The sequence below is a fragment of the Cannabis sativa genome, chromosome 9, assembly GCF_029168945.1.
Source record: "Cannabis sativa cultivar Pink pepper isolate KNU-18-1 chromosome 9, ASM2916894v1, whole genome shotgun sequence".
NCBI lineage: Eukaryota > Viridiplantae > Streptophyta > Magnoliopsida > Rosales > Cannabaceae > Cannabis > Cannabis sativa.
The window spans coordinates 27492357-27519986 of NC_083609.1; the positions used below are offsets into that span (position 1 = coordinate 27492357).

The window sequence follows — 27630 nt, forward strand, 5'->3', positions numbered from 1 at the left end:
CTTCTTCTCGTAATCTTTGAGAGTTTGTGAGGATTCTTATAACCTTGTAAACACTGATATCATATCTTTGCTGTTCCAATCGAGATGTAGAGCATTGTACATGACTCGAACTCGTTAAACTTGGTGTTATTTTTTTTTGTTTTACTTTTTAATTCTACTTGAATTTTGAGATCTCTTGAAATATTTTTTCTTGATTGTGTCGTGTATTTGTTAGTTCGGTAAACTGAATCGTAAATTATTAATTGTTTCCGTTTCCACAATATGTGTAAAGTTAAAGTTTGAGGTAAAACAAAAAAAAAAATAATATTATTGTGAGATATTATGGAAAAAGAGTAGAGAAGCTGATGTGAGTGCTCTAAGATATTTAACCAAGTGCTTGTGTCTCATTTGGTGAGAGTCATAACGTCATAAGCTAAAGTGAATTGCGAAAATGTTTATAAATATAGATTTAGTTCTAAGTAGTCAGGCGAGTGTGTACTAAATTTGATCTATTTATATCTATCTCATCAAACTTTACCAATTTTAAATGCTTAATGAAACCACTTTAAGACACCAATTTTTGTTTTGTTTTTGTTATTTATTTATTTATTTATTTTTGGAATAAAGACACCAACTTTGTTAAATAAATAGTGGAGATTAAAATTAAAACTCATTATTGAATAAAATAAAAAAAATTAAAACGTTTTATTATTTTTTATAAATATAGTATTGAATCAATAAAAATGTGCGTTTTATTACAGTAATTGTTATGTATGAAAAAATAGGTGGTAATTTTCCGAAGGTGAAGTGTAAAAATTTAGGCGATTTGAGAGTATTTGTGTAAAAATAGATATAAAGTCCAAATTACGTTGACAGAGAATGAGGACATTATTATCCCAAAAATTACGTGGGAATGAAAACGCATATTGCTATAGTTAGCATGCTGAAACGTTCTGACTTCAGAGCTCACAACTCCTTATTTCTCTCTCCTCCTTCCCTTCCTTCTTTCTCTTCTCTCTCAATTTTGATCAACACACACATATATCTATATTTATATGTGATCATGAGGCTATCTCACCTGAAAAAAAAAATCTCCCACAGTTTACCACAAGCTTCAACGAAAGAGAAAGAGAAAGAGAAAGAGAAAGAGATTTATTGGAAATTGCAGAAGCTCAAGTAGCTCCCTGGCGAGGTCTATTATCTGACAATGTGCAACGCACGCCCTCTACTCTCACTTTGTCTTCTCCTCAGCTTGGTACTAGCTTCGGTCTCTGTTCAGCCTCAGGGTCCATGGCTAACTCTTAACGGTACTGTATATTGTGTTTCTATGGCTCTCATTCTGGTCTTATGCTGTTAGAACTGAGTATTGTTTGTTTGGGGTCTTGGTTAAAAGGATTTTCTCAGCAGTCACCGTTTTTCTTTCATTAAGATTATTTAAATATTTCTTTTATCATTGCTAGGTGGAGATTTATTTTTTCTTCAATGAAAACACTCTGGATTGTAATTAATGAATACACATAATGATTTTGAAAGCCTAAGATTAATCTCTTACTTTTTCTTTTTGAAAAAATTTGTTTTAAATTTCAGGAAAATCGCCTGTGGTGATTGCCCATGGTGGATTTTCTGGGATATTTCCTGATTCAAGCTATGCTGCGTACAAGTTCACATCGGTAGCCACCTCACCCAATACAGTGTTGTGGTGTGACGTGCAATTAACCAAAGATGGTATTGGAATTTGCTTTCCAGATATCAGGCTAGACAATGGCACTGATATTAATGAGTTCTCTAGGAATAAGCCAAAGACGTACCTTGTTAATGGCAAATCTATCACTGGATGGTTTCCGTTGGATTACAAATTCAAACAGCTATCAATCTTCTCTGGTAACTACGTACTATACACTCCTTTCAAGTGTTTCTTTTCTTTGGTTGTCTAGCTCTTACATGGGTTTGTTGTGCTTGATGGATTCAGTTATGTTTGTTGAGAAACTCTTCTTCTTAAATCTTAATTTGTTTTGTTTTCCTAACAGTTCGTCAAGGTGTCTTCAGCCGCACGAATAAGTTTGATGGAAATGCGTTCTCAATTCTCTCAGTTGACCAGATGATTAAAGAAATCAAACCAAAAAACTTATGGTTAAATATTCAAGTAAGTGATTGGCTTACCTTAAACCAGATTTCAAGTCACTCTATTTCTGAACTATATAACCTACTCTTGTTTAGCTATTATTATATTCTCATTTCTTCTGCTTTTGCAGCATGATTCGTTCTTTACAAAACACAATTTAAGTATGACAAATTTTGTACTCTCTCTATCTGAAAGGGCAGTTATCAATTATATCTCATCGCCAGAGATGGCTTTCTTAAACAATATCAAGCAAAAAATCAATACAACAGTGACAAAGCTAGTCTTTCGGTTTCCAGCACAAAATGAGGTTGATCCTTCATCAAACCGGACATATGATTTTTTCTTGAGAAATCTTAAATTAATTAAAACGTTTGCCTCTGGAATTATTGTTCCTAAAAGTTACATATGGCCTACCAACACAAAATCTTATTTGCTTCCACATACTTCTCTTGTCTTGGATGCTCACAAAGAAGGGTTGGAGGTATATGCATCGGAGTTTATGAATGATGTCCCTCTAAGCTATAATTATAGTCATGATCCAGTAGCTGAGTACCTGAACTTCTTTGACAATGGGAAATTCAGTGTTGATGGGGTGTTATCTGATTTTCCTATCACTCCATCAGCGGCCATAGGTAATGTTTTTTCTCTCTATCATAAGAAACAAAGCTTACAATTTGTTTTTCTTTTCTTTACAAACAAATAAACTTGCATTGAAGAGGGAATAGTACTAGGGGAATTGGATTGAACGTACAGTATGCCCTCTGGAAAAACATATCCCAAAATATCTGGCTTAGCTCAATGCAGTTTGAACTCTCTTAAGAGCTTAATTCATTATATGCAGAAAGATACATATAGCTTGATCAAAAATAAGGGGCTTAATTCATTGCCTATTTCAAATTGGGAAAAATACTAGAAAACCATTTGGTGAAACCTTTCCCGTGTCTTATATAAATTATGATCATTTCAAGCTGCTGACTCCTCTATAATACACTACAGAATGCTTTGCTCACCTAGGAAACAACGCTACAAAACAAGGTATTACTCTGTTTAAATTGTTTCTTCTTATTAATTTCTGATTGATCTTGTCACTTTTCATTTCATTTCTTACCTGTTTCTTGCATAATGTGATCATGATCCAGCAAAGCCTTTGGTTATCTCAAAATGCGGAGCAAGTGGAGACTATCCTGGTTGTACTGACAAGGCTTATGCCAAGGCAATTAATGATGGTGTGGATGTACTTGACTGTCCAGTCCAACTATCAAAGGATGGGATACCATTTTGTTTAACCTCTATAAATCTATTAAGTAGCACAAATGTGGCTAATTCTAGTTTTAGCAATTTTAAAATGAGTGTTCCACAGATCATTGAGAATGGCACTGGAATATTCTCCTTCAACTTGACATGGGATGATGTTCAAAAGTTAAAACGTAAGTGTTGTCAAGCTCTTGATGGTTTACCTGTAGTGTCTTGTAATTCTATCTTTGTGGAGAAAAATAACCTACTTTACAATATAACAATTCTCATGTGCTTGCTCATTTAGATATAATACTCTTGTGATTTTATCATTATTGATAAATGACCTATATTTTACAATATTCATGTCATTAAGTGCTTTGTGGGAGTTGTACTAGGTCGAAAAATGAGTCCTTATCACAGAAAGAAGTGTTTTTGTTGGAGAAACATCTTCCCAAAAGCAGGACTGGATACCAAGATTACCTCTTTAAGAGGTTTATGTTAGGCACTTCGTCTTAGATTTTGGAGTGTACTTGGTGAACAAAAATAGACTGTTTTAGGAGATAAATAGTGTGCTTTTTAAAATATCTATTCAAAGGACTTACTGACTTCCTTCCTTTCTAATCAAGTAACTGGTGGAATCTATTAAACTACTTATTAATTCAAAGGCTATCAATGAGTTTACCTAAAATGTTTGATCAAGTATATTAATGCCTCTGTCTTTGGTATTTTTATCAATTAGATATGGTTTATTCTGAGCAAGTTAAATATTTGCGTGATTTGTTTCTTATTTTGTTCTTGAATATAAGTTGTGCTATCTATGTACTGCTGTAGTACTTCTTAGGCAGGAAATGATGAATTGTCTCATGAAAAATTATTTGAAACCTGTATTTATTTCTTTTCTGTTTACATGTAGCTGTTTTATTAAGCCCCTATTCATCATTCACATTATACCGGAATCCAGCGAACATTAATGAAGGCCGTTTTGTGTCATTATCTGACTTTTTAGCCATAGCAAAGAATTCCAGCTCTCTTACTGGCATCATGATTAGCATAGAGGTGAGTTTTTTTTTCTTTTCTTTTTTTGATATGTATACACTTTGAATTGTTGGATTGGATAGTTTTTTATAGGGTAACAAGGAACTGTTAATTAAAGTTGTGAGATGAAACTATTCTACTTTAACAATAAAAACTTGTATGTAGTTTTGTTTTCAAAGCCATATATCGTAAATTTTCTTTGTATGTTTAGTAAAATTTTCATAAAAGACTTTCATTAATTTATTTTTCAAACCAATTTGCAAAACAAGAGTAATGATAAGTGCTTACAAAATGTTCACGAAAATATTACACACGACATGGCAAGTCATTTTAACTATATGATTGGTTGATAAAAGTTGCCACTTTGTAATGTTTTTGTGCACATTTTATGTACACACTATTATTTGTTACTCAAATAGAAGACAAATACATATTGCATGTTAGTTTGTTTTTTTTTTCGATGGCTATATTGCATGTTTGTTAGATTGTGGAAATGTAGTTTTTGGAAAATGAAATAGGGTGTAGGCTAAGAAGTATGGAATTTTATCTCAAAATCGATTGGTGATGAATGATGAGTGGAGCTGTCCATGTGTTAAGTTTCCACACACTATTAATGTAGAAAATAATGCCAGACACACTAAGCTTTTTTTTTTTTTTTTATCTTAATACTATATTAGAATGTGAAATGTAGTTGAAATACAGTGTGGTTTCATTTTAAAACCAATTGGCGATGAGCGAAATAATAAAAATTTCCCAGCTGATCTACTAATGAAGTTGTGAATGTGTTCTTGCAAAGCCACCAGATCCTAATTCAAATTTCACATAAATTATTTAATTAATTTTTTTTTTTTACATAAATGATAATTTTGTCATATTGTTTCTTCCAGCATGCACCCTATCTTGCAGAAGAGCTAAGCTTAAGCGTTACTGATGCAGTGGGTAGCGCCCTGAGCAAAGCTGGTTTCGACAAACAGACAGCCTTAAAAGTTATGATACAGTCTACTCATAGTTCAGTTCTAAAAGAGTTCCAAGGCAAAAACAATTATGAACTCGTGTACAGAATCGATGAGCAAATCCGAAGTTTTGATGATCTTTCCTTGAAGGACATCAAGAAGTTTGCGCACTCAGTGACTGTTGACAAATCCTCTATCTACCCAGATAATATGTTATTTTTGACTGGTGCTACAGATGTTGTGAAAAAGATTCACAGCCACAAGCTTCCTGTTTACGTACAAACATTCAGCAATGAGTTTGTATCACAAGCATGGGATTTCTTATCCGATCCAACTGTGGAAATAAATTCTTATGTCATGGGAGCTAAAGTTGATGGTATAATCACAGAGTTCCCAAAAACCACTGCTAGATACAGAAGTAAGTATACGTAGTTTTCTGTTAAATTGTTAATGCTCTTTTGACCATCAGCCTCTATTGAATTATACTAACCAGTTATTTTTTATAATAGCAAGTTCATTTATGTAAAGAATTATGCTTATTTTAGAGGCCAAAAGTGAAGTTCACTGCTAATTGAGGGGGTTTGAAATTGATGCAGGTAACCGTTGTTTGGGATTGGGTGACAACACACCACCTTACATGAGCCCTGTTGAGCCTGGCAGTCTGATGGAACTTATTACACCTCCTTATATGCCACCAGCTGAGTCTCCAGACCCAGTTCTGGTATCGGGCGATGTGGTTGAGCCACCTTTGTCATCTGTCTAAGCCTTACACCAATGAAACCAACATCACACAATAATAATGCGCAGCCTATGCTCCTTCCTGCTCTCCTCAAACTGGTGTATAAATATATATAATACTTATATATATTTATATGTATATGTCTTTGGCATTGCTTGATACTCAATTGTGTTGGAGATTTTTGCTGCTTCAATATAAGGCAAATCCATTGTTTTACGGATCCCTTTCTTCTACTGTGAATTTCTTGTGTTGATGTTATAATTATCTTCATTCTTTTCCAAATGCTAATTGTTGAAAATGTTGAGCGGTAGTGTGACCCTATAGACTGAGATATTGTAATTTGTTATTTATTATAACAAAATAAATATAATTTTATTGTATATTTGCCTATTTGTTATGGTGTTTTATAAGTATCATTTATTGTGATTATTGATATGAGAGCCTATATCATTTTATATTGTATTGTGCATTTGATCAAATAACTAGAGAATTGACTACGTCTCTCACAAGCTGTTGTTTAAATTTTATGCTCACAATAATAATAAAAATCTAATAAAAAATAAGAAAATTTACGTAAAATAACAAAATTCATACATTTTTTTTTTTATACAGTAGAACCTCTATTTAAGAATACTCTATTCAAGAATAACCTCTAATTTGTTATAAAAAAATCAAGTCCCAATTTGGGCCAGTTATATATAAGAATAACCTCTAAATTGTAATTAGTTATACATTTTTTAAGTCCCGTATTACCAAAGTATACCTCTATATAAGAATAATTACATCTTAATAAAATATATACATGTATTTTGTAAATTTATTTATGTAAAATTAATAATTTTATTTTAAATTATAATACATGTATGAATATTATATTTACTCTAAAATATATCTATTATGATATAGTATTAATGATTATTTATTGTTATTATTGTTACGTTGATATTTTTTGGTTTTTTAATTTTTTTTTTCTAGTGTAACTCTATTTAGTTATAACCTCTCAATTAGAATATAATTTACTTAGTCCCAAATGTATTCTTGGATAGAGGTTCTACTGTATATTGTTAATGCCACATGAGTTTTTCCTTTTATACTTTTTACCTTTTTCAATTAAACTTTTTTATAAGTTGTATAATTACATTTATAGAGTTTATACATATTTCTCTAGCTCTTTTTCTCTTCCTCATGTTGATACGAATCACTAAATTCTTATTCTTTAATCGCACAATTGTTATATTATTTTGAATAATATAATATTACATAGGTTAAATATTTGTAACATATTAATAAGTGAAGAGTTACTTGTTACTATAAGTAACTTCTATAATTATCATCAATATTGTAAAAGGTGTTATCCATCATAGTTTAAAATTCTTAAAAGCTATAAGAGTTATAGTTGTTAGAGAATGAGTTGTATACTCATTTAATGAGTCTATATGAGTTAAAATTTGAAATGATGATATCCTAAACACTATATAAAAATGTTTAAAGTATTCATATTAAGATGACCTAATTTTCTATATAAAAAAAATATTTTGCTAGAAAATCTTAACGCTTGATAATTCTTAAAGCTATTTCCTAGATAGTTCTCTTAGTGCTTAGAGGTAGGAGAAGTAAGCTTTTGGACAAAAGTGATAATACACTGTTCAAGTCAGTGACGAAGCCAGAAATTTGGCTGAGTGAGGGCTTAAATAAATATTAAATCAAAACTAATAAAAATAATTGATAAATGTATCCTTTTAAATTTTCATCTTCAACAAAATAAAATAAAACATTGTCAATAGTATTATTTTATTTTTTAATAAAGTGTTATTTTTTTATTATTTGTATTGGGCTACTTTTAAAATGGGCTTGATTAGAATGAGCGTAGGTTTATGAATTATGATTAAGATATTGAGTGAGGGCTTTTGTAGATTGGGCTTTAATAAATTGAGTGAAGTGAATTAATATATGTGTATATCTACATGTGAAAAATTTGATGTATATATTTGAGTGAGGGCTTAAGCCTACATATAGGCATATGTCCCTCCGTCCCTGCAAGTCATGGTGATCCCGACTATTGACCTCGCTTTTAGCTAACGACACTAAGTCTTTATAGCGATGAGATTATGAATAATAATTAAACAAAATTAAGCAATAAGAACACCAGAATTTATAGAAGTTTGGTCCCGTGATTATGGTAATAGCATATTCCTCTTTTTCTTGTATTACTTCAAGGAATTATCAAGATCACAAGGAGCTGGCCAAGTGAGTTTCTCAATAATCCTTAGGGAAAACTTACAATTATTTTTATAGCATAATAGCTCTTAAAAACATATGATTTCAAATCCTCAAATAATGAAGTGATTTCACTATTTATAGGGAAAAATACATGAATTAAATTTCTAAAATTATTATGAATAATTAGTTTCCTATAATCTTTACTTTAATGCATATCAATCTCATAAAAATAGGGATCTAATTGAGGTATAAATGCAAATATATTTATGAAAAATATCTTTCCTACTCGGAGGATTTAGTTTCACTGGATGGTGAGAAACTGCTCGGACAGTCACCTATAGACTCTGTCCGGATTATACTTGCTGAAGGTTTAAACTTAATCAAGTTCATGTAAAACTCTCTGGACAGATCGTTGAAGGAAATTAAAGCACCCGTCTAGGCTTTGAAATGCTCTCCACGTGTCACTCTTATTAAATGTCACATCACCCTATGCAGAAATTGGGATGACATAAGTCCGTGTGGAAACCATATGCTCATACGTGGACTTGCTAGGCCCATGAGTTGCTCGGACAGGTGACACGTGTTCAACTTTAGTACTCTGTTTTAATTTGATGTGATCTAATTGCGGGATACGAAGATACGGATGTCTCTTCGATATCTTGGGCATTTAATTGCAGGAGCGCACCCTCTTAGGGATTTGAAGAGTGGGAGGTCTCAAGAAATTCGTCAGAGTCTTCGGAGCCCACCGTGCAACATCATTATTACCTTAATCATATTGGCAGAGAAGGGTACATAAGATTCATTTGGGAATTGGAAAAAGGTTGGAGGCAATACCTGCCCACTTTTTGGATGTATAGGGTCTGGGAAGACGTTCCAGACACCCTTCTCAAGGGTCATCTAGAGTCTTCACAAAAGATTTTTGTGCTCGCAGAGATCTTAGTTAACATTGCAAAGCACACAGTTCAAGCCAAATCCTCTGCCCAAGCATAAGAAGGTGGCACAAACTAAACAAACCTATAAGAGGGTTTTAACTGAGGACCCGCACTTTGCCTGGCTAATGGCAACGACTAATAGGGCTGAACATCAGTCGGTTTGGTCGGTTTTTTTACAAATAAAAATCCGAAATTCGGTTTTCGGTTTGAATTGGTTCAATCCGATAACCAACCGACCAATCCAGAAACATCCTTAAAATCGACCAATGTGAACCGCGGTTTGGTCGGTTTTAACCGACCAAACTGATTTTTTTTTTGTAAAATATAATAAAATTTATTTTATAAGCACATTAATACAAACTCTAAACACATCATTCTATATTTTACAAGTCCAACCATACAAATTATAATGTCTAGCTAAAAGTCCAAACTCTAAAACACAACATAATACAACACAAATCAAATATAACTTATAAGTCCAAAAAAATATTATTCCAAAACCACACAAGCATTAAAACAATATAGAAATTGGAGTCCAAATCCAACAAGCAACCATGATCCCACCTTGCATCTCCCACTAGCTCATTCATTGCACTGTATCACACAAAACAAAACAAAAAATATATTGAGGATATCACTTATTAGTATCACTATGCAATATTTTATCTAATGAATAAAGTTCACTTGAAGTAGAAAATATTAGTAATTCATTGTATTTTGAAAATATTATTATTTTTAAGCTACGTAAAAAGTAACATTTAATTAAGCAACTAATGATTAATTATATAATTAATTCTATTAAGAAGTTACTAGTTAGGAATGGAAAGTGCTTTCCGCCAGGAGTGCATTGGAATAAGAATTCCTTTTGAGCAATATTGTGATCGTATGGGAATAAGTTCTCCTCAATTTTCAAACCCTTCCCATTCCAAGGGCAATTCCAGCCAAACAAAAATTTAATTCATATCATATAAGAATACTTACAATAGCTTTGCATTTTTTATCCAAAGAAAATATAAAACTTATACAAGCATTAAAATATGATATATATAAAGCTTTGAAAATAAAACTTGAAAGTAAGAATTCAATTTTTTGTTAATTACCTTGAGATTTTAGCTGATTTAATCTGTCCCACTTCCACTTCCAGAAGCATTGTCAAGATTCTCAACAGTAGTAATACATGATCCATCACTTAAAAAAAGTTCATTAACATAAAATTTAACATCTACAAAATAATTTCAATTAATAATTAATATATAACAGTTGAGTAATTTGTTACCTGGAATAACTTGTTCACATGTCTCTAAACCTTCAATTTCATCCATGTATTGTCGAAGTACAATAGGTTCCTCATACTCACAAGTATACCAATTCTTAGAACAAATCAAAGCCTCCACCATCCTCGAAGATAAAGAATTCCTAAATGCATCTAGGATTCTTCCACCTGTAGAAAAGGCTGATTCAGATGTTACTGTAGACATTTGAACAACCAAGACTTCCTTTGCCATACGAGCAACAACTGGATATTTGAATCCATTCTGCTTCCACCATTGGAGAATATCAAATATAGGATCAAGCTTCTCACGACGATCATTCAAGTAGTATTCGAGATCATCTTCTTCAATGTTGTCACTAAGTTGTAGCTGCCCAAGAAGAAATGATTTTGTAGTTGCACTAATAACAGGCTCAGATGGTTGAGATTGAGATACCTGAGATTAAGATTGAGATGGTTGAGATTGGGATGGTTGAGCTTCAAATGGCTGAGTTGTTTGTTGTTGTTTATAAAACACATATAACTGTGCCAATTTATCGGTGACCAACTTTATCATTTTTTCAGCCTCACTTGGATTGTACACAAATCTAAAACCTCGATTCACAACCTCTAATTTATACCTCGGATCAAGGATATTGGCAATAAATGTTAACATATTTAGCTTTTCAATCCTTCCCCAATACTTGTCATATTTCCGCTTCATACTAATAGCCATAGTTCCTAATAAAGTATTAGGACTAGAAGCCATAGTAGTCAAATCAGCCTGTACTTTCAAAATATCTGAAACGAATAGATTGGATGTGACATATAATGACCCACTAAACTGATAAGTAAGATCATAGAATCTCTTCAAAAAACTGACAAATACTCCTGCTTTTTCCCAATCTAGATTACTTGGCGGACCAGCCATTCTTTCTTCATCAAAGTACCTTGTGTAGTTTGCATCTCCTTCTAAATTGTCAAAAGCCTTCTTGAACTTTATAGCAGCTTCTAACATCATGTAGGTGGAGTTCCATCTAGTAACAACATCTAAGCATAACAAGGCTTTTGATTCAATATTTGCATCCATACAACTTTTTTTAAACCTTTTTCAGTCTAGCTGGAGATGACCTCACATATCTCACCGCATTTCGAATACTTGAAATTGCTTCATTCAACTCTTTCAAACCATCACTTACTATCAAATTCAAGATATGAGCGAAACACCTCATATGAAACATTTCACCATTTAGTGGAATTGTATTATCCTTTTCCAACAAGTTCCTCTTCAATTTTCTTAGTGCAACATCATTTGAATAAGCATTGTCAACTGTCACTGCAAATACTTTGGAGATACCCCACTCATTAAGACAATTTATCAACTCTTTTCCCACAAGATTCCCTTTATGGCTAGGAACTTGAATAAAGTTAATAATCCTCTTCTGCATTTTCCAGTTGTCATCAACCCAATGTGCAGTCAAGCACAAATAAGAAATATTTTGGATTGATGTCCAACAATCGGTTGTCAGCGATACTCTATGTTGTGCCAACATTGCCTTTAGCTCTTTTTTTCGATCCAAAAACAATTGATAAATATCTCTCGCCACAGTGAACCTTGATGGTAATTGGAAATCGTCAAAAAAAAAGTCTGATAAGCTTTTGAAATCCTTTTCCATCAACGTGCTGAAAAGGTAACTCATCCATGATGATATATTCGGCTATTGCTTTCCGAACTAGGTTTTGATTAAATCTTAATGGCAGCCCACTTGAAGCAACTTCTTCTTCATTGCAAGTTGTTATTTTCTTTTTAGTAAATATATCGATAGTAGATTGTTGCCTTTTATTTTGTTCAACCCAGTCACTAAAAGGATATTTTTTACATTTTCTCTCCACATGCGCCCATAATGTGCTGGTCCCGTTCAACTTTGTATCTGCCGCATAATCGGTACCACAATAATTGCAAGTAGCCCTTGGCTTCCCGGGATCACAATCTGGCAACATAGTGTAATGATCCCAAACACTAGATGTTTTCTTTCCAATTCTTTGCTTCTTTTCTAGTCTTCCATTCCCTTTTTCATTTTCACATCCCTCTTTTTCTTTGTCTTTCTCATTGTCTTTGTCATTTTCCTTGCTCTTGTCCTTGTCTTGCATTTGACGATCATTTCTATTCTTCCTTACATTCCCTTTTCTTCTTTCTTTCACTGGTTTATCCCCATCAGAACTAGACAAATTAGTTTCTGTAGTGGTCAAGTCTTCAATCATCTCCTCTATATTTTTCTCATTATCCATATTGCAAGAAATAATTTATACTGCACAAAGCAAGACAATGACAATAGTTAGGTTAAGACTTTTATGCCTTTTTTAATTCTAAACTACTAACTATTGCTAAAACTACTAACTCTAATATTAAACTACTTGTATATCCTCAACTATTCTAAACATGATAAATACCTTCTATAATTGTTATCTTTTTTTTTTCTGGAATCTTTTGGCAAAAATACTAAATCATATTTTTTTTAACATGCAACTCTGATAATCACAATTCAGTAGTGAAAGTAAAGACAAACAGAAAAATAAAGTAGAAATACAAGAAGGGCATAATAACTACTAATTAGCTTTACTCAAATGGGACAAATTTAACACATTGTTGTTGGCCTTAACCTTATTGAAGACACAAGTTCAATTATGAATTTTGGATTTTGAAGAACATCCTAAAGATCAATATCTAAGTTACTGACAGTACACAACATCACAAGACCAATATTATCCAATTCTAGAGATGCAATTTTATGCTTCATTGATAGAAAATAAATCAAAGCTAACAAATTCTAAAAGTTTCAAATCATATAAGCTAATGCTCTCAAAGTCCAAAACCAAAAACCGCTCTTATCTTGTGAAATATGAGATCCCTCCATCCTCTTTCTGTATTCTCCACCACAGTCGCATTACTAAATCCTATTATTTTAAGAAAGATAATTTCCAATCTTAATTGTAACTTAAGAATTAAATCTATACATGTCAATCCCAACATATCTACATATGAAAAGAAAAAAATAGGAAGCAAAACCTAAATAAATGTGCAAAAAATTAAAATCTCCACTCCACTAAAGCATGTGAGACCCCATTACATTCAAAAGTGACTAAAGATATTTTGCAATCTTCCTAAATTCATTAAACTCCAAAGATAGTGTATTAGTTAATGCTCATTTATGCTATGCTTGTAACTTTAAACATAACCAAAGCAACAAACCAAGTGAGAAAAAAATCACCTGTTGGACTTGAAAAAGTAGTAGCACAAGCCAAAATCCAACACAACCCAATTCAATATTTGAATTTGTATTGTTGAAAAAGGACCTGAAACTGAAACCCAAAAATAATTTAAAGTAAGAGTTGTTATTCCAATAAAAAAAATAAAAAACATTGAATTTGAGAGAGAGATCTGAGAGTAGAATAAAGAAAGAAAAATAAGAGGATGTACAAGAAAAAAAAATTACCAATACCTTCAATCTGAAAATGGAAGATAGTGCTTGATTGATGTTGATGATGAGAAGAGAGTTTGGGATGGAGAGACGAGAGAATAAGAGAGTGAGAGTAAGAGTGACTGAGTGAGTGAGATTGGGATTTTTTTTATTTAATTAATTATTTTCGAAATTAAATATTTAATTTAAAATTAAATAAATCCTACTTCCAACTATCCAGCTAACCTTGTTGCAGGAGTATGTGGTTTTAGCTTGTATGTAAGTTTTTAAAACCTATTATTACTTGATTGCAAATAGTCATGGTTACCTTTTGCCAGATCTAATGATCTGATGGCTCCCTTGGTCAAGATAATAATTTGTAACAGGTATATTTACAATCTTCTTTCATCTGTGTATGACCTAGCAACATGATAGGACCCATCCAAAGTGTGCCTATGTGAGCCTATGTGTTTAATTTTATTATAGATGCATATAGGTTAATGTTGCTAAAATAAATTATCATAGTTTTTGATAGAATTTATTTAGGCCCATTTAGTTTTTGGGCCTATTCAATTAATAACAGTTGTTCTTATTAAGGTTAAATTCCTCTCTTTTGGGCCTTGTGTGAGAGTTGGGAGCCATAGAAGTGGGTACGACATACTGAACCCAGCACCCCCTCACATGAACCACCCCAATTGTGAAGGCCCATTTGCCTGATTTGAACAACTGTACTAGGTTAATTACACTAGTTTAACCTAATAAAATTGATTAGCAACATAATTAATTTCATTTATTTTGAAATTAATTTAAGAAAATTATAGTTTAAATAATTTAAGTTCTAGATTTTTTTCTAATACAACTTAAATTAGATATTTTTTCAAATTCTGTGGAAAAGATACTTAGTCAAATAAGATATTTTCTAGATAGTTATTTCTAAACTACTTATTATTTCTAATAATTAAATAGGAAAATATTATACATTGTGAAATTAATTATTTATATAATTAATTTTGGTACAATTTATTTTAAGTATATTTTTTCCTAGTATTAAACTAGAGATTAATAATTAAGCCTTCTCTACACTTAATTATTTATTTCTTGAATTTAATACATTTAATTAATTTGAAAATTAAATATCTAAGTTGATTTTTATCATCATACTTAAATATTTCTTTTTCATGACATTTAATTAAATAGAAAATTATTTCTTAGTAAAAATTTATTTTTTCAACTAAATTTAAATAATTTTCAAAATATATTTTTTCTTTATTTTATTAATCAATTTTTGAAATTGCATTTCTTAAATGCTAGAATTTTGAATTTTATCTTGAAAAATAGATTAAGTTGTAAATTAATTATTTATTTTAATTAATTCTTGGATCAACTTAAATCAATGATTTTTTCATTTATTGATTAATTTAAAATAAATTGAACTAAAGTATATTATTAGAAATTTAATTAATTAGTCAAAGGAAAATCTAGATAGATGATATTTTTGCTTGAAGTATTTTTCTAGTGTATTTAATTAAATAGAAAATTAATATTTAAGTTGATTTTCATCATCATACTTAAATATTTGAAATTTTTCTTATATATTTAATTAAATAGGAAAATTATATTTTTTGTTGTAAATTAATTTTATTAATTAATTTTGGGCCAACATTAAATTAGAATAATTTTTCCAGGATTTATTTTTTATTTTAATATGCATTTTTTGAAAATTGTATTCTTATATACTTTAATTTTTCGAAATGCAATATATATTTATAGAAAATTAAATTTGAGTTGTAAATTAATTTAAATTAATTTTGTAACAACTTAAATTGAATATTTTTCTAAATATTTATTAGAACTTATTACTAAGATGGAAATAATTCATGTTATTTTCTTATCCATGTAAGTAAAATTTATAAATATTAAATTAAAATTTATATTTAGAATTTTTCATTCTAAATTGGAAATTTTAATTAAATAAATATATATTTAAAATAAATAGAATAAATAAAGAGAATCAAAGAAAATACAACTCTTTTTAAATAATGAGCTTTATTATTAAGATATTCGATCTCCATTGTGGGTTTTACACCGCGTTTGTTTTAGTGAGTAATCCTCCCTAATGGAGGAACGTTCATTAGCAATTTCGCACCGTTAAACCTCGCATGATAAGTAGTTTGTAAGTGTTTTGTATGGTATAGATCACCCTAATGGTGGCGACCATACTTGATTTGCAAATTATGAAACAATGGTGGAAGCTCATAAGATAGAATTGCCTTGACTCTCGCCTAAACGGGACAACGCTGAATTCCAATCTTGATCGAATAAAAGGTTGCTAGAATGGTTATCATTTTAGATGAGCTGACAACTCTATTCAATGGATGATGCTTTGACTCTCGCCTAAACGGGACACTGTATCAGTTTGTTGAAAAACCTTGGAAATTATTTAGGATTGTATGTTTTAGTATTTTCACTAGTCATTCCTACTTGCTATATGTTTATAATTTCTGAATTGTGTATGAATTTATATTGAACCATGTTATTTTCTGTTATTAAGTTGTAGTTTAATTTCGAATCTTCATTGTTGGTCCAACATGTTTGTTTATCTAATGAGATAAATTCCTAGTGGATTTTCACCATTAGACATACATAATAGTGTTAGACCTCGAAAGATAAATATTGTATATGCGACATCTAGCTGTTCATCAATTGATGACACCTTAGACTAGTATTTTTACAATATGAAACAAAATGATTACATAAATAAGATTACTTTGTCTTTCGCTAATCGAAGCATCGTTGGATTCTTATTTATAAACGAAATTATCCTAATTCCTCTTAGCTTATTCATTTCGAATTAGCTCCATAATATATCATTGGATGAATGGTCTATAAATCATTTCATGTCATTATATTTTCTCTTAAAAAATTAAATGACGCATATGATTATAATCCCGAAATTCTATTCCCAATTGATATAAAATCCTCAATCTTAAAAATCTCCTACTTGTATGGGCAAATTGACTTAGAGTTTGTATTAGTAGTGGTGGTCCAAGATAGAATTACTCATTATATTTGGTATAAATTTAAGTCTTTGACTTTAATTTTAGATTCCAAATAGAAATTTTCTTATATTTCTAATTCCAGAATACAATACAGCTACACTTTCTCAAGTGTTTAATATCCATCTTCTATTATTGGATTAAAACTGTATGGAATATGAGTTAGGTATTCTGTGACCAGGATCCACTTGAAGTATTCTAAGAACTCTTTGATGTAACTATACCTGAGTCATCAAAAGACACTACCACATTTTTTTTTTATCTATGGCATTTGTATCTTGTTCATAGTGGATTTGACAAGATCAATCTCTGCAAAGAGTTAATATGCCTATATTCACTGAAAGTAGTTCATCTCATTCGCAGATGGATGTACATTCAGGGGTGGATATGAGTTTTTCGTTGTATTCTTAAAACGATAACTCTAGATTATACCATATGCAAAGAAATTTGAAATGTTTGAAAAATTTCATTAATTTCTAGCAATTGTTAAAACCATTAAGGTAAGTGGTTAAAGATCTTGCGAACTGATAGGGGTGGAGAAATAGTTAGTTGATATGCAGTTCAAAGATCATTAAATTGATTTTTGAATTATATCCAAACTTACCTCCCCAGAAATTTCGAGTTGCATATTGATGATTAGTTACTAGTCGTTGCCTAAATCCTTCTATGGTAATACAATTTCAGAATGATGTAATGGTTGTATACTTAATGTAAATCATTACTAGATTCATGGATGACCTAATCAAAATCTTAAGAAAAGCTAGAACTGTTAACCATGGTTTGTTAGCTATTCTAAGTGATTAGGGGTGGACCATCCCATTGTCAATAGATAAGAAAGTGTTTGTTCAAACAAATATTACTTTTCTAAGATAATGACTAAGTCTGAAAACAAGTAGTAAATAAAGGAGATATTTAATTCTTGATTCCAAAAGTGTTCTATCATCTTATTTGATATATGATGATCCCACTGCCTCTGTTGTCTTGTCACAACCGAAGAGATCAATACCATTTAGTTTTCTTCGACATAATTCACGGTACCTTGTCGTAGTGGGAGAGTTTCTAGGAACTCACCTTCTTATGACTTGGGAGACACTAGTGATTAAAATCCATTGTGAGTTTAAACAAGTAATGGATTGTCAAGATAAGAAACTAAGAAGAAAGCCAATAGAACTATGGTTTAATCCATTCACATGGAATAACCTAAAGTTTTCTATTACAAGGACATAAAAGGAAATTTTCGTTTATAAGTCCATTCAATGGACTTAACAAAACTTCCTGTTCCTAGTATTATAGGTTTGAGTTTATCTAAACCTATGGCTTGTGGTATACCTGGTAATTACTTACTCTAATGCAAGCAAGTTACTTTAGTAAGATGCTGAAGCATTTTTTTTCTAATGGCAATCTATAGAAGCTTCACAACTTCTTAGGCATAGATTTTATCTAAGGAAAAGTCTCAACTATTCCAGAAAAGATAAAGCCATGAAAGAATTTCTTATATCAACAGTGAGAGGTCTTAGATATGCTTTTGTATGTCTTAGACCAGTCACCTGCTGTTGAGTGGGAGTAATGAGTAGGTATCAGATTAATCCAGGAGAAGAACATTGGAAGACAATCAAGTAAATTTTAAGATTAAGAAGAGGAACTATATGTTAGTCTATAAGTGTGTGTTTAAAACTCTTAGACTACACCATATCAGATTTCGAAATTTGCCTATGTGCTAGGAAATATTTCTGATAAGATGGTGGTTACTCTGGGGGTGGAATAGTGATTTTAGAGAAGTGTAAAAACCTATCTGAAGTCTCTAGGTCTACCAGAGAGAGACTGAATGTTAAAGCTGCAGGAAAGGTACTTATTCAGTCTAAGGAAAGTTCTATACATTTTTGGCATCATTCCAAATTGCCTTAAACTACTAGTGTTAATTTCCTGATTAACCAAAAGTAGTTGCCAAAGGTATAGAATCCAGTATCCCAAGAGAGTAGACATATAGAGAGGAATTTCACATTATCAATGATTTTGTGATTAAGGAAGAGTAATGGTGGAGAAAAGGTTGTGGTTAATTCAACCTTTCAGATCCTATTACGAGGAGTTTACTACTACTACACTTGATTTGTATATCAAGGTGTTGAGATTATTTGAAACGCACTTTTTGTTTTATATTAGTGCAAGTGGGAGTTTGTTGGGTTTTATGCCCTAAATAAAACTCATTTCAATATAATCAGATTTACTTATTAATATAGATCAGAAATAACATTTAATGTTGCATGGTTCACATGATTTATTTCATGATTATATGTACATAATGTATAAATTCATCTGAAACCCTTTTCACATACTTGATCCTGTTTATTGTGCCGTCAACACATTGGAAAGTAAACATGACTATGTGAATAAAGTTTCCTAGATTTATCAGACACAGGGTTTTACTGATATGATAATCTACAACAAGAGTTTACTTGCATTTGGAGAAGTGCTATGTTCTTTCCATAGCATTGGTTAAAGTAAAGCTCAGGTTGGATGCATGGAGTATGCATCGGAAGGGACCGATATTGAACTTTGACTTAGATTTAATTAAACTTACCGTAATATCTATTCAAGTCAATATCGCCTAGTTGATCCTAGATCAAATGATCTTAATCCTGTTATGATTAGGCTCAATCTTGAAAGGCTATTCGTGTTCCTTGAATTGTTAGTTAAGCCTACCTTTTGGTCAGGGTGATACGTACTTTTTGGGAACACGGTAGTGCAATTGAGTGGGAGCGCTATCATAAACATGGAATCTATAGCTTCTATCTGGCGAATAGTAAGCAGAGGATGATCTCCTTCAAGCTTGAGCGCTATCATAAACATGGAATCTATAGCTTCTATCTGGCGAATAGTAAGCAAAGGATGATCTCCTTCAAGCTTGACCAAACGAACATAAATGGTGGAGTACTCATTTCACATAAGCTGAAATATCATTTATACGGGGTCAAGTGTTTTAATGAATAAATACATTGTAGGGTGTAACGGTAATTTAATCCCTTTACAGTGTAGATCATTCATATAGAGGATCATTGATCAAATTAGGATTATAACAATGGATAACTAATGATGTGTCTATATGGTGGAACATATAGAGCATTCTATATACTGAGAGTGCAATTCTAAGTTCTATGCGTGGATTCAACGAAGAATTAATAAGTTAGTGAATTTTAGTGCTAAATTCTTGATCTACTTATTGGAAGCTCGGTTATATAGACCCATGGTCCCCCCACTAGTTGAGATAATATTGCTTGTAAGACTCATGTAATTGGTTTTGATTAATCAATTATAATTCTCAAATTAGACTATGTCTATTTGTGAATTTTTCACTAAGTAAGGGCGAAATTGTAAAGAAAGAGTTTATAGGGGCATATTTGTTAATTATGATACTTTGTATGGTTCAATTAATAAATATGATAAATGACAATATTATTTATAGTTATTAAATAGTTAGAATTGGCATTTAAATGGTTGAATTAGGAAATTGGCATTTTTGAGAAAATCAGATACAAAAGGTGTTAAAATTGCAAAATTGCAAAAAGCAAGGCCCAATCCACTAAGTGTATGGCCGGCCACCTTTGTAGCTATTTTAATTGATTTTTTCATTATTTTAATGCCATATAATTCAAATCTAACCCTAGTGGAATGATATAAATAGATAGTGAAGGCTTCAGGAAAATAACACTTTTCTTCTGACACTTTCTGAATCAGAAAAACTGAGCCTTCTCTCTCCCTATCTTTAGCTACCACTTCTTCTTTCTTCTTCCTTTGAATTTCGAAATCCTTAGTGATTAGAGTAGTGCCCACACACATCAAGTGATACCTCAATCATAGTGAGGAAGATCGTGAAGAAAGATCATCAGCAAAGGAGTTTCAGCATCAAAGATTCAGAGAAAGAGATCCAGGTTCAGATATTGATAATGCTCTGCTACAAAAAGGAATCAAGGGCTAGATATCTGAACGGAAGGAGTCATTATATTCCGCTGCACCCAATGTAAGGTTTCTTAAACTTTATATGTGTTTAATTTATCGTTTTAGAAAGTTCATATTTAGGATGTTAATAAACATACTTGTGAGTAGATCTAAGATCCTGGTAAAATAATTCCCAACAGTTTGAACTTTGAACTTGAAGCCCTAAACTATGACAGGCAGAAAGAAAAAGAGAAGAAGGTGAGTGAGTCACGAGAGAAAGAAAGGGTTTGGAGAGAGAGAGAGTCAAGTCAAAATAGTCAATGACTTTAATAAAGTTAATACTTTTAAATTTTAATATTAATAAAATAATAATATATTACATATTATATATTATTACTTATCAGTATATAGTATATATAATTACAATATAATAAACAAAGTAAAAAATTAAAAAATTATATATGTATAAGGTATTTCGGTCGGTTAACGGTCCAAAAAAAAAAACTGACCAACTACTGGCGGTTCAAACCGTTATCGATTTTTTCGTTTTTCGGTTCGGCCGGTTTCGGTTCCAGCGGTGTTCAGTAGGTCGGTTTGAACGGTTTTTGTCGGTTCTCTGGATTTTATGCTTAGCCCTAACGACTAATGCTGAGTGCACTGAAAATTTTGAAGAGGATGTTGAAAGGCTCATCGATGATGAGGAGGTGCAAGAGGTGGAGGACTAGGGTGAGGTCCATGCAATTGCCATTGAAAAGGAAGAAGAAGAGGTTTCTCTTGTGGCTATACCCCTCAGAGGGTATATGAGGTTGAGGAGCCCATCTCGCAGCTTAGGGACAACCTGATTGAGGGCCAGGACTATGTTACCAAAGAGCTCAAAGAAGCTATTCTTGCTAGGATCCAAGAGAAAGGTTAAGCTCGGTGGGTTTCTCCTCCGTCCACCCTCACACTGAAGAGGTTAGGAACTTGGAGGCCAAAGGCCTTCTTAGGGACGTGGAGGTATTTCTTCCTCGTGTTGGAAAACTTGCCACAAACCCAGAGGAAGGTCTCTGAGCATGGCCTCGACCACATGCTCAGTAGGGTGCGCTCCTGCCTCTACATCCTTACTTTAAAAGGGTGCCTAACTATTACAAGATTTGCCCGATGCAAGTTACGCCAAAAGTGATTAAATATTTAGTTGCATTGTTTGTTTTGTACGCGAAGCAACAATGGGGCATGCCATCCCCTCACGACACCAATTGGCTATTTGACTTGAAGTCCAGCCTGGGGCATAACCATTCAGGTTATTTTTATTTTCCAGCTGTATTGCTTATGGCTGACTAACACTAATGACACCGAAGTAATGAAGATAGGTGGTTACATAAAAGACTATTACATCGTGCAAGCAATGGATGCCAACCACCTATCTTTCCAGCTAGCTAAGACATATTGTTGTCCTTATTTCACGCTGGGGCTAAAGTTAAGGGCTCAGACCATTCTTCGGCTTTCGTACAGGGCTCAAAATATTTTTTTGTTAACTTCAATAAGAAATTTTGTTCAGTACTGGTTATACCCTTCTGAAGAGGTTGAGGAAGAAGTTCATGTGGCTAAGGCCCCTAACCTGAACAAGAAGTGTCGGAGAAGGAAAAGAAGAGCCAAGAGAAAAAATAAGGTTCGTTTGAGCATCCCATTTTGATAAGGGAAGTCGTTGAGCAAGTTTCATGTCTGACCGTACAGGTTGTTGCTGGGAAAGGGAAGGGGTTGTCGAGGAAGAATTGAACGAGGATTCTTCGAATGACGATGCCCCTTCATTCTTAGTCCGGGAAAGTGCTCCTCCAGAGATCTAGGGTAGAATTTTAATAGTACTTTTCTTACTTCTGTTATGTATTTTTTATTAATATTGACCAAGTCTTTTTGTCTGTACAACCATGTCTTCTAAAGCTAGAGGCTATGCTGAAGAGGAAAGCTGGAAGTTCTTCTGGACAGGAAAGTCTGACCAAAGTGTAGAAGAAGGATGAGAAAACTTTCTCTAGCAGGAATGTTCCCAAGATTCCACCTCCACCTCCTCCGACCAACAAAGGTACCATGGTGATAATTGATGCAACTCATCCCATAACAACTTCTCTAGTCTAGGCCAAAAAGAATATTGGACCTCCTCGTGCTCCTCCGAGCAAGAAATTAAAAGACAAAGAGGTTACTCATGTTTCCCTAAGATGAAAAAGGCAAAGGAGGTGACCAATGGTTACCAAGACCGTGTTTAGCCCGAGCTGAATATGAAGTTGAAGGGGTCGGATACAATGCCCATAGAGTTTTTAGCTGTCGGCCTCCTGAAGGATCACACTAAGGTAATTTTTATCCCTTATTTATTTTTAGTTCCGATTGCACTATTTTGGTCTTCTAACTTGATTGTTATATTTTAGATTGATCTTCAACTTGAGTATCTATACTCCTAAACTAAGGCCATAGCCATCCAGCCCACTAGGAAAAGATCTGGATTGGAAAAGGTCTAAGGCCAACTCAAAGATAAAGAGACTACCTTAGGTGAAGTTAACAAGAAGCTGGATGAGACAACAAAAAAATTGAAGAGTTGCAAAAGTAGATAGCTTATATGCCCCGAGTTGAAAAGCTAAAGGTCGATCTGGATGTAGAGTTCAAGCGAGCTCACAGGCTACTTGAAGAGAGGGACACTTTTTGGAGGCTTCTTCAAAATATGGACCAGTAAGTCAAAGACCTAACTACTGAAGTGGCCAGGGAAAAGAACGCCATCACTGCCAAGGAAGAAGCCTTGAATAAAGAGATCGAGGTTTGTACTGAAGACTTTGCGCCTTATCCAGTGATTGACACAAAGATCTGTTACGAGTTCTAGAAGGCCAATCCTGAAGGTAACTATGATTATATAAAGCTAGAGGCTCATGATTCCTTGTTTTGGAAGAGGCCAACAAATGAAAGTTGAAGAAGAAGCCAAAGTAGGCAGAGCAGGCCAGTGAATCTATTGATGAAGTTAGTCGTGGGAACATCGAGCAAGCTGAAGCAGTCGATCTTGATTTCTCAGTTGCTGATCAAGATGGTTCTGCGACCATCGAAGACTTGAATACGACCACTCCAATGGATTGATCTCCTTTCCTGATCAAGAGCCTCTTTTATCTTCTTTTTTATTTTTGTTTGGTCTTCGAGCCTTTATTTTAATACATCATAGTCGACCAATCATCTTTTAAACTTAGTTTTATTTTTATTTTATTCAAACACACAACTATTCGGGCAATCATTAATCTCGAACTCTAATCTAGCTTTTGGTATATTTAACCAACGCATATATACTTAGCTTTTTCAAATTTTTTCAAATTTTGCTTAAGTATTTTCCATGCCAACTTACCAATAATGTACGGGTGTAGGTGTCCCCTAAGTAACCGAGAAAGCTTTATACTCTTGGTCACTTGCAAATTAACCAGAGTATTTCATATTTTCATATTTGAACCTTATACTTGGATGAACCTATTTGTATACATGTTAGGTAGTTCCTGACTTTAAATATAAATCACTAAATATTTGCAACCAATCATGTATAAAATTGACACAATTTGAATGACAATTAATCACTTTATTCATTTATTGGTCGGAATGTATTGTTACTGAAGTAACTTACATTTATTTGATAATAAAAAGCTATTATGTGATCAGTTCAGATTTTAATTAATTAAGAATAATGATTGTTACAAGAAGTGGTGCTTTAAAAATGGTCATTGGGACCTTAGCACTAAAACCTTTTCAAGCCTTTGAATGGTGACCGTTAAGAAGGCCATCACTTAAGAGTGATGTTTGAGCATTATGCAATTACATGGTCTTCTGACCTTTGTATTTATTGGTACTATTTTCTTAGATATTTATTATTCTAGCATTGTGGTACTATTATCAATTCCATATTTTCATCATACTGGCCCAATTTATAAGCTCATGGTGTTGTAACTTCAGTTACTTGGTACGACTCTTCCTAATTTGGTATGAGCACACCTGATCCACTTTCTTTCGTATTAAGGAACATTCTTATGAGTACCATGCCCCCCCAAAAAAATTTCATTTCCTTTACTTGCTTGTTGAAGTATCTCAATGTTTAGAATTGCGGTTGTATTGCGCGCCTCAATTTGGGGCTAAAAAAAACACGATTGTGTGCGCCTCAGTATTTACGCCTGAGGCGTACGCCTCAGACTTGCTTGTTGAAGTATCTCAATGTTTAAAATTTCAGTTGTATTCCGTGCCTCAAGGCGCGCCTCAATTTGAGGCGAAAAAAAATGCATGATTGTGTATGCCTCAGACTTGTGAGGCGGTCAAAAAACGATTGAGGCGTAAAAACATGTGACGCGCACGCCTCAAAGAAAAAACAATGCTATTGGGTGTTTTCAGCCCATTTCATTTAATAACTTAAAAAAAGCTATATAACACAACTTAAGAAAAAGGCCCAATAAAACATAATAAAAATCCAATAAAACTTAAACAAATAACTTAAAAAAAGCCCAACTCAAAACTAAACCTACACCAATATTTCTTTAGGGTTTAAATTAAGTAGTCGACCCCCTCCTTCATCAACCTTCATAATTCTTCTAAAATTTCAATCACTGCTCAGGAAAAAAAAGAGAGAGAGAAAACTTGCTGCTGCCTTTCCTCCTTCATCGTTCTTTTCCTTTCTTCTTTCTAGCTATTTGGTGAAGTTCTCTTCATGCTCCCTTGCTGCTGCTCTTAGGTAAATATTAATTAGTTTTTTTTTTATCTAGATTACTAGTTAGATACATAAATTTCAATATGTATTTATTATTTTAGTTATATTTGTGTTGTATAGATAGTAGAATGGTTAAAAGATCGGAGAAGAGTTGTGTTGGAGGAACTAGTGGTAATAATGGGAGAGGTAATGTTAGTACTACTAGTAGAGGGAATGGCAGCCATGGAAATAAAAAAGATCCAGCTTGAAAACATGGTAAGGAGGTTGATATTTCAGGAGGAGATGCTGAAAAAAAGAAAACTTATGTTTATCTTGAGTGTAACTATTGTAAGCAAATTATTAAGGGTGGTGTGACAAGATTGAAACAACACCTTGCTCAAACTAGAAAAGATGTTAAACCATGTCCGGAGGTTCCAAAAGAAGTAAAGGATGAATTTGTGGAGCACTTGAAACAAAAAACTTTGGCAAAGCATGTGAGTCAAATGAATTTTGAAGTTACTATTCTCAAAAGGATTCTGCCCCCATGCGTAGTAGAGGTGTAAGAGGCCCAATGGATAGGTTTTTGAGCAGCGATGGTGGAGGGACAAAAACTGAACAAACCCAAGTAACTCCTAAAAATGCAAAAGAATTACGTGATAAAGTTTGCATGGACATTGGGAGGTGTTTCTTTGAGAATGCTTTGCCTTTTCACTTGGTTAAGAGTCCTTCTTTCATCAGTATGTGTCGCTCAATTGGAGATTATGGGAGGGGATTGAAAACTCCTAGTATGTATGAGCTTAGGACATGGATATTGAAGGAGGAGATGAATACTACAAATGCTATAGTTGAGGATATTAAGCAGTCATGGCCACTAACGGGAGTTTCAATAATATCTGATGGCTGGTCAGACATTAGAAATCGAGGCATAATCAACATTTTAGTCAATAATCCCAAGGGCACTGTGTTTCTTAAAAGTATTGATGGTTCTTCATTTAGTAAGGATGCACCAAGGTTATTTAAAATGTTGGATGATGTCATTGAAGAAATTGGAAAGCATCTAGTTGTTCAAGTGGTCACTGATAATGCTAGTGCCTACAAAGCGGCGGGCACATTGTTAATGGAGAAAAGAAAGCATCTATATTGGACTCCATGTGCAGCACATTGTCTTGATTTGATGCTTGAAAAAATTGGTGAATTGCCACAACACCAAAGTGCCTTGTCCAAAGGAAAAAGATTGAGTAAGTTCCTTCACAATCATCAATGGTTGTTAAACTTAACAAGGAAATATTGCAAAAGAGATATTATAAGACCTGCTGCCACTAGATTTGCAACAACATTTCTTACATTGCAAAGCATATATCAAGTGAGGCAACCTTTGGAAGCTATGTTTACTTCTGAAGAGTGGGAAACTTGTCCTTGGGCATCTAAAGCTAATGGAAAGGAGGCAAAACACACGATTTTGAAAGACACATATTTTTGGGCAAGTGTGTCTTATGCCATTAAGACCATAAAACCTTTAGTTGAAGTGTTGAGGCTAGTTGATGGTGATAAAGAGCAAACTATGGGTTATCTCTACAATGCTATGGATACAGCAAAAGAAAAAAATATCAATATCTTTAGGTGGAGAAGAAAAGGATTACAAATAGATATGGGAAATCATAGATGAGAAATGGGAATTTCAGTTGCATAGACATTTGCATGTCGCTGCGTACTTTTTGAATCCCCGTTGTCATTATTCACAAGGATTTTCCAACCATCCAGAGATCAAGTTGGGTTTGTTTCATTGTATGGACAGACTTATACCGGACCCCGAAGACAGAATAAAAGCTGACCTTCAATGTAGCAATTTTCACAACAAGGAAGGGTTCTTTGGACTCACCTTAGCTCAACAAACATTTCAAAAACGATCAGCAGGTAATTAAATGTCTAAATCTATTTCTAATATTTTTTTTTTCAAAATGTGTAGTAGTATGAATAATAAAGATAAGTAATTATTCTTTCTTTTAGTGGAATGGTGGACTCAATATGGAGATCATGAACCCATTTCAATAT

General features: G+C 32.9%; 3 protein-coding genes across 3 annotated transcripts; 2 read left to right on the forward strand and 1 right to left on the reverse strand.

Moving 5' to 3' along the window:
• The first annotated feature begins 829 nt into the window (after nucleotides 1-829).
• LOC115723232 (glycerophosphodiester phosphodiesterase GDPDL4) lies at nucleotides 830-6452 on the forward strand. The gene is made up of 9 exons (XM_030652665.2): nucleotides 830-1286; nucleotides 1567-1860; nucleotides 2007-2122; nucleotides 2232-2733; nucleotides 3098-3136; nucleotides 3241-3528; nucleotides 4251-4393; nucleotides 5260-5743; nucleotides 5922-6452. The coding sequence occupies exons 1-9, from the start codon at nucleotides 1187-1189 to the stop codon at nucleotides 6086-6088; spliced, it is 2133 nt and encodes a 710-aa protein (XP_030508525.2). The 5' UTR covers nucleotides 830-1186; the 3' UTR covers nucleotides 6089-6452.
• Nucleotides 6453-12100: 5648 nt separating this feature from the next.
• Nucleotides 12101-12754, reverse strand: LOC133031331 (uncharacterized). Its single transcript, XM_061104813.1, has one exon. It carries the CDS (start codon nucleotides 12752-12754, stop codon nucleotides 12101-12103), a length of 654 nt encoding a protein of 217 aa, XP_060960796.1.
• Nucleotides 12755-26149: 13395 nt separating this feature from the next.
• LOC115723888 (uncharacterized) lies at nucleotides 26150-27244 on the forward strand. Its single transcript, XM_030653352.2, has one exon. The coding sequence runs from the start codon at nucleotides 26150-26152 to the stop codon at nucleotides 27242-27244; it is 1095 nt and encodes a 364-aa protein (XP_030509212.2).
• Nucleotides 27245-27630: the final 386 nt, after the last annotated feature.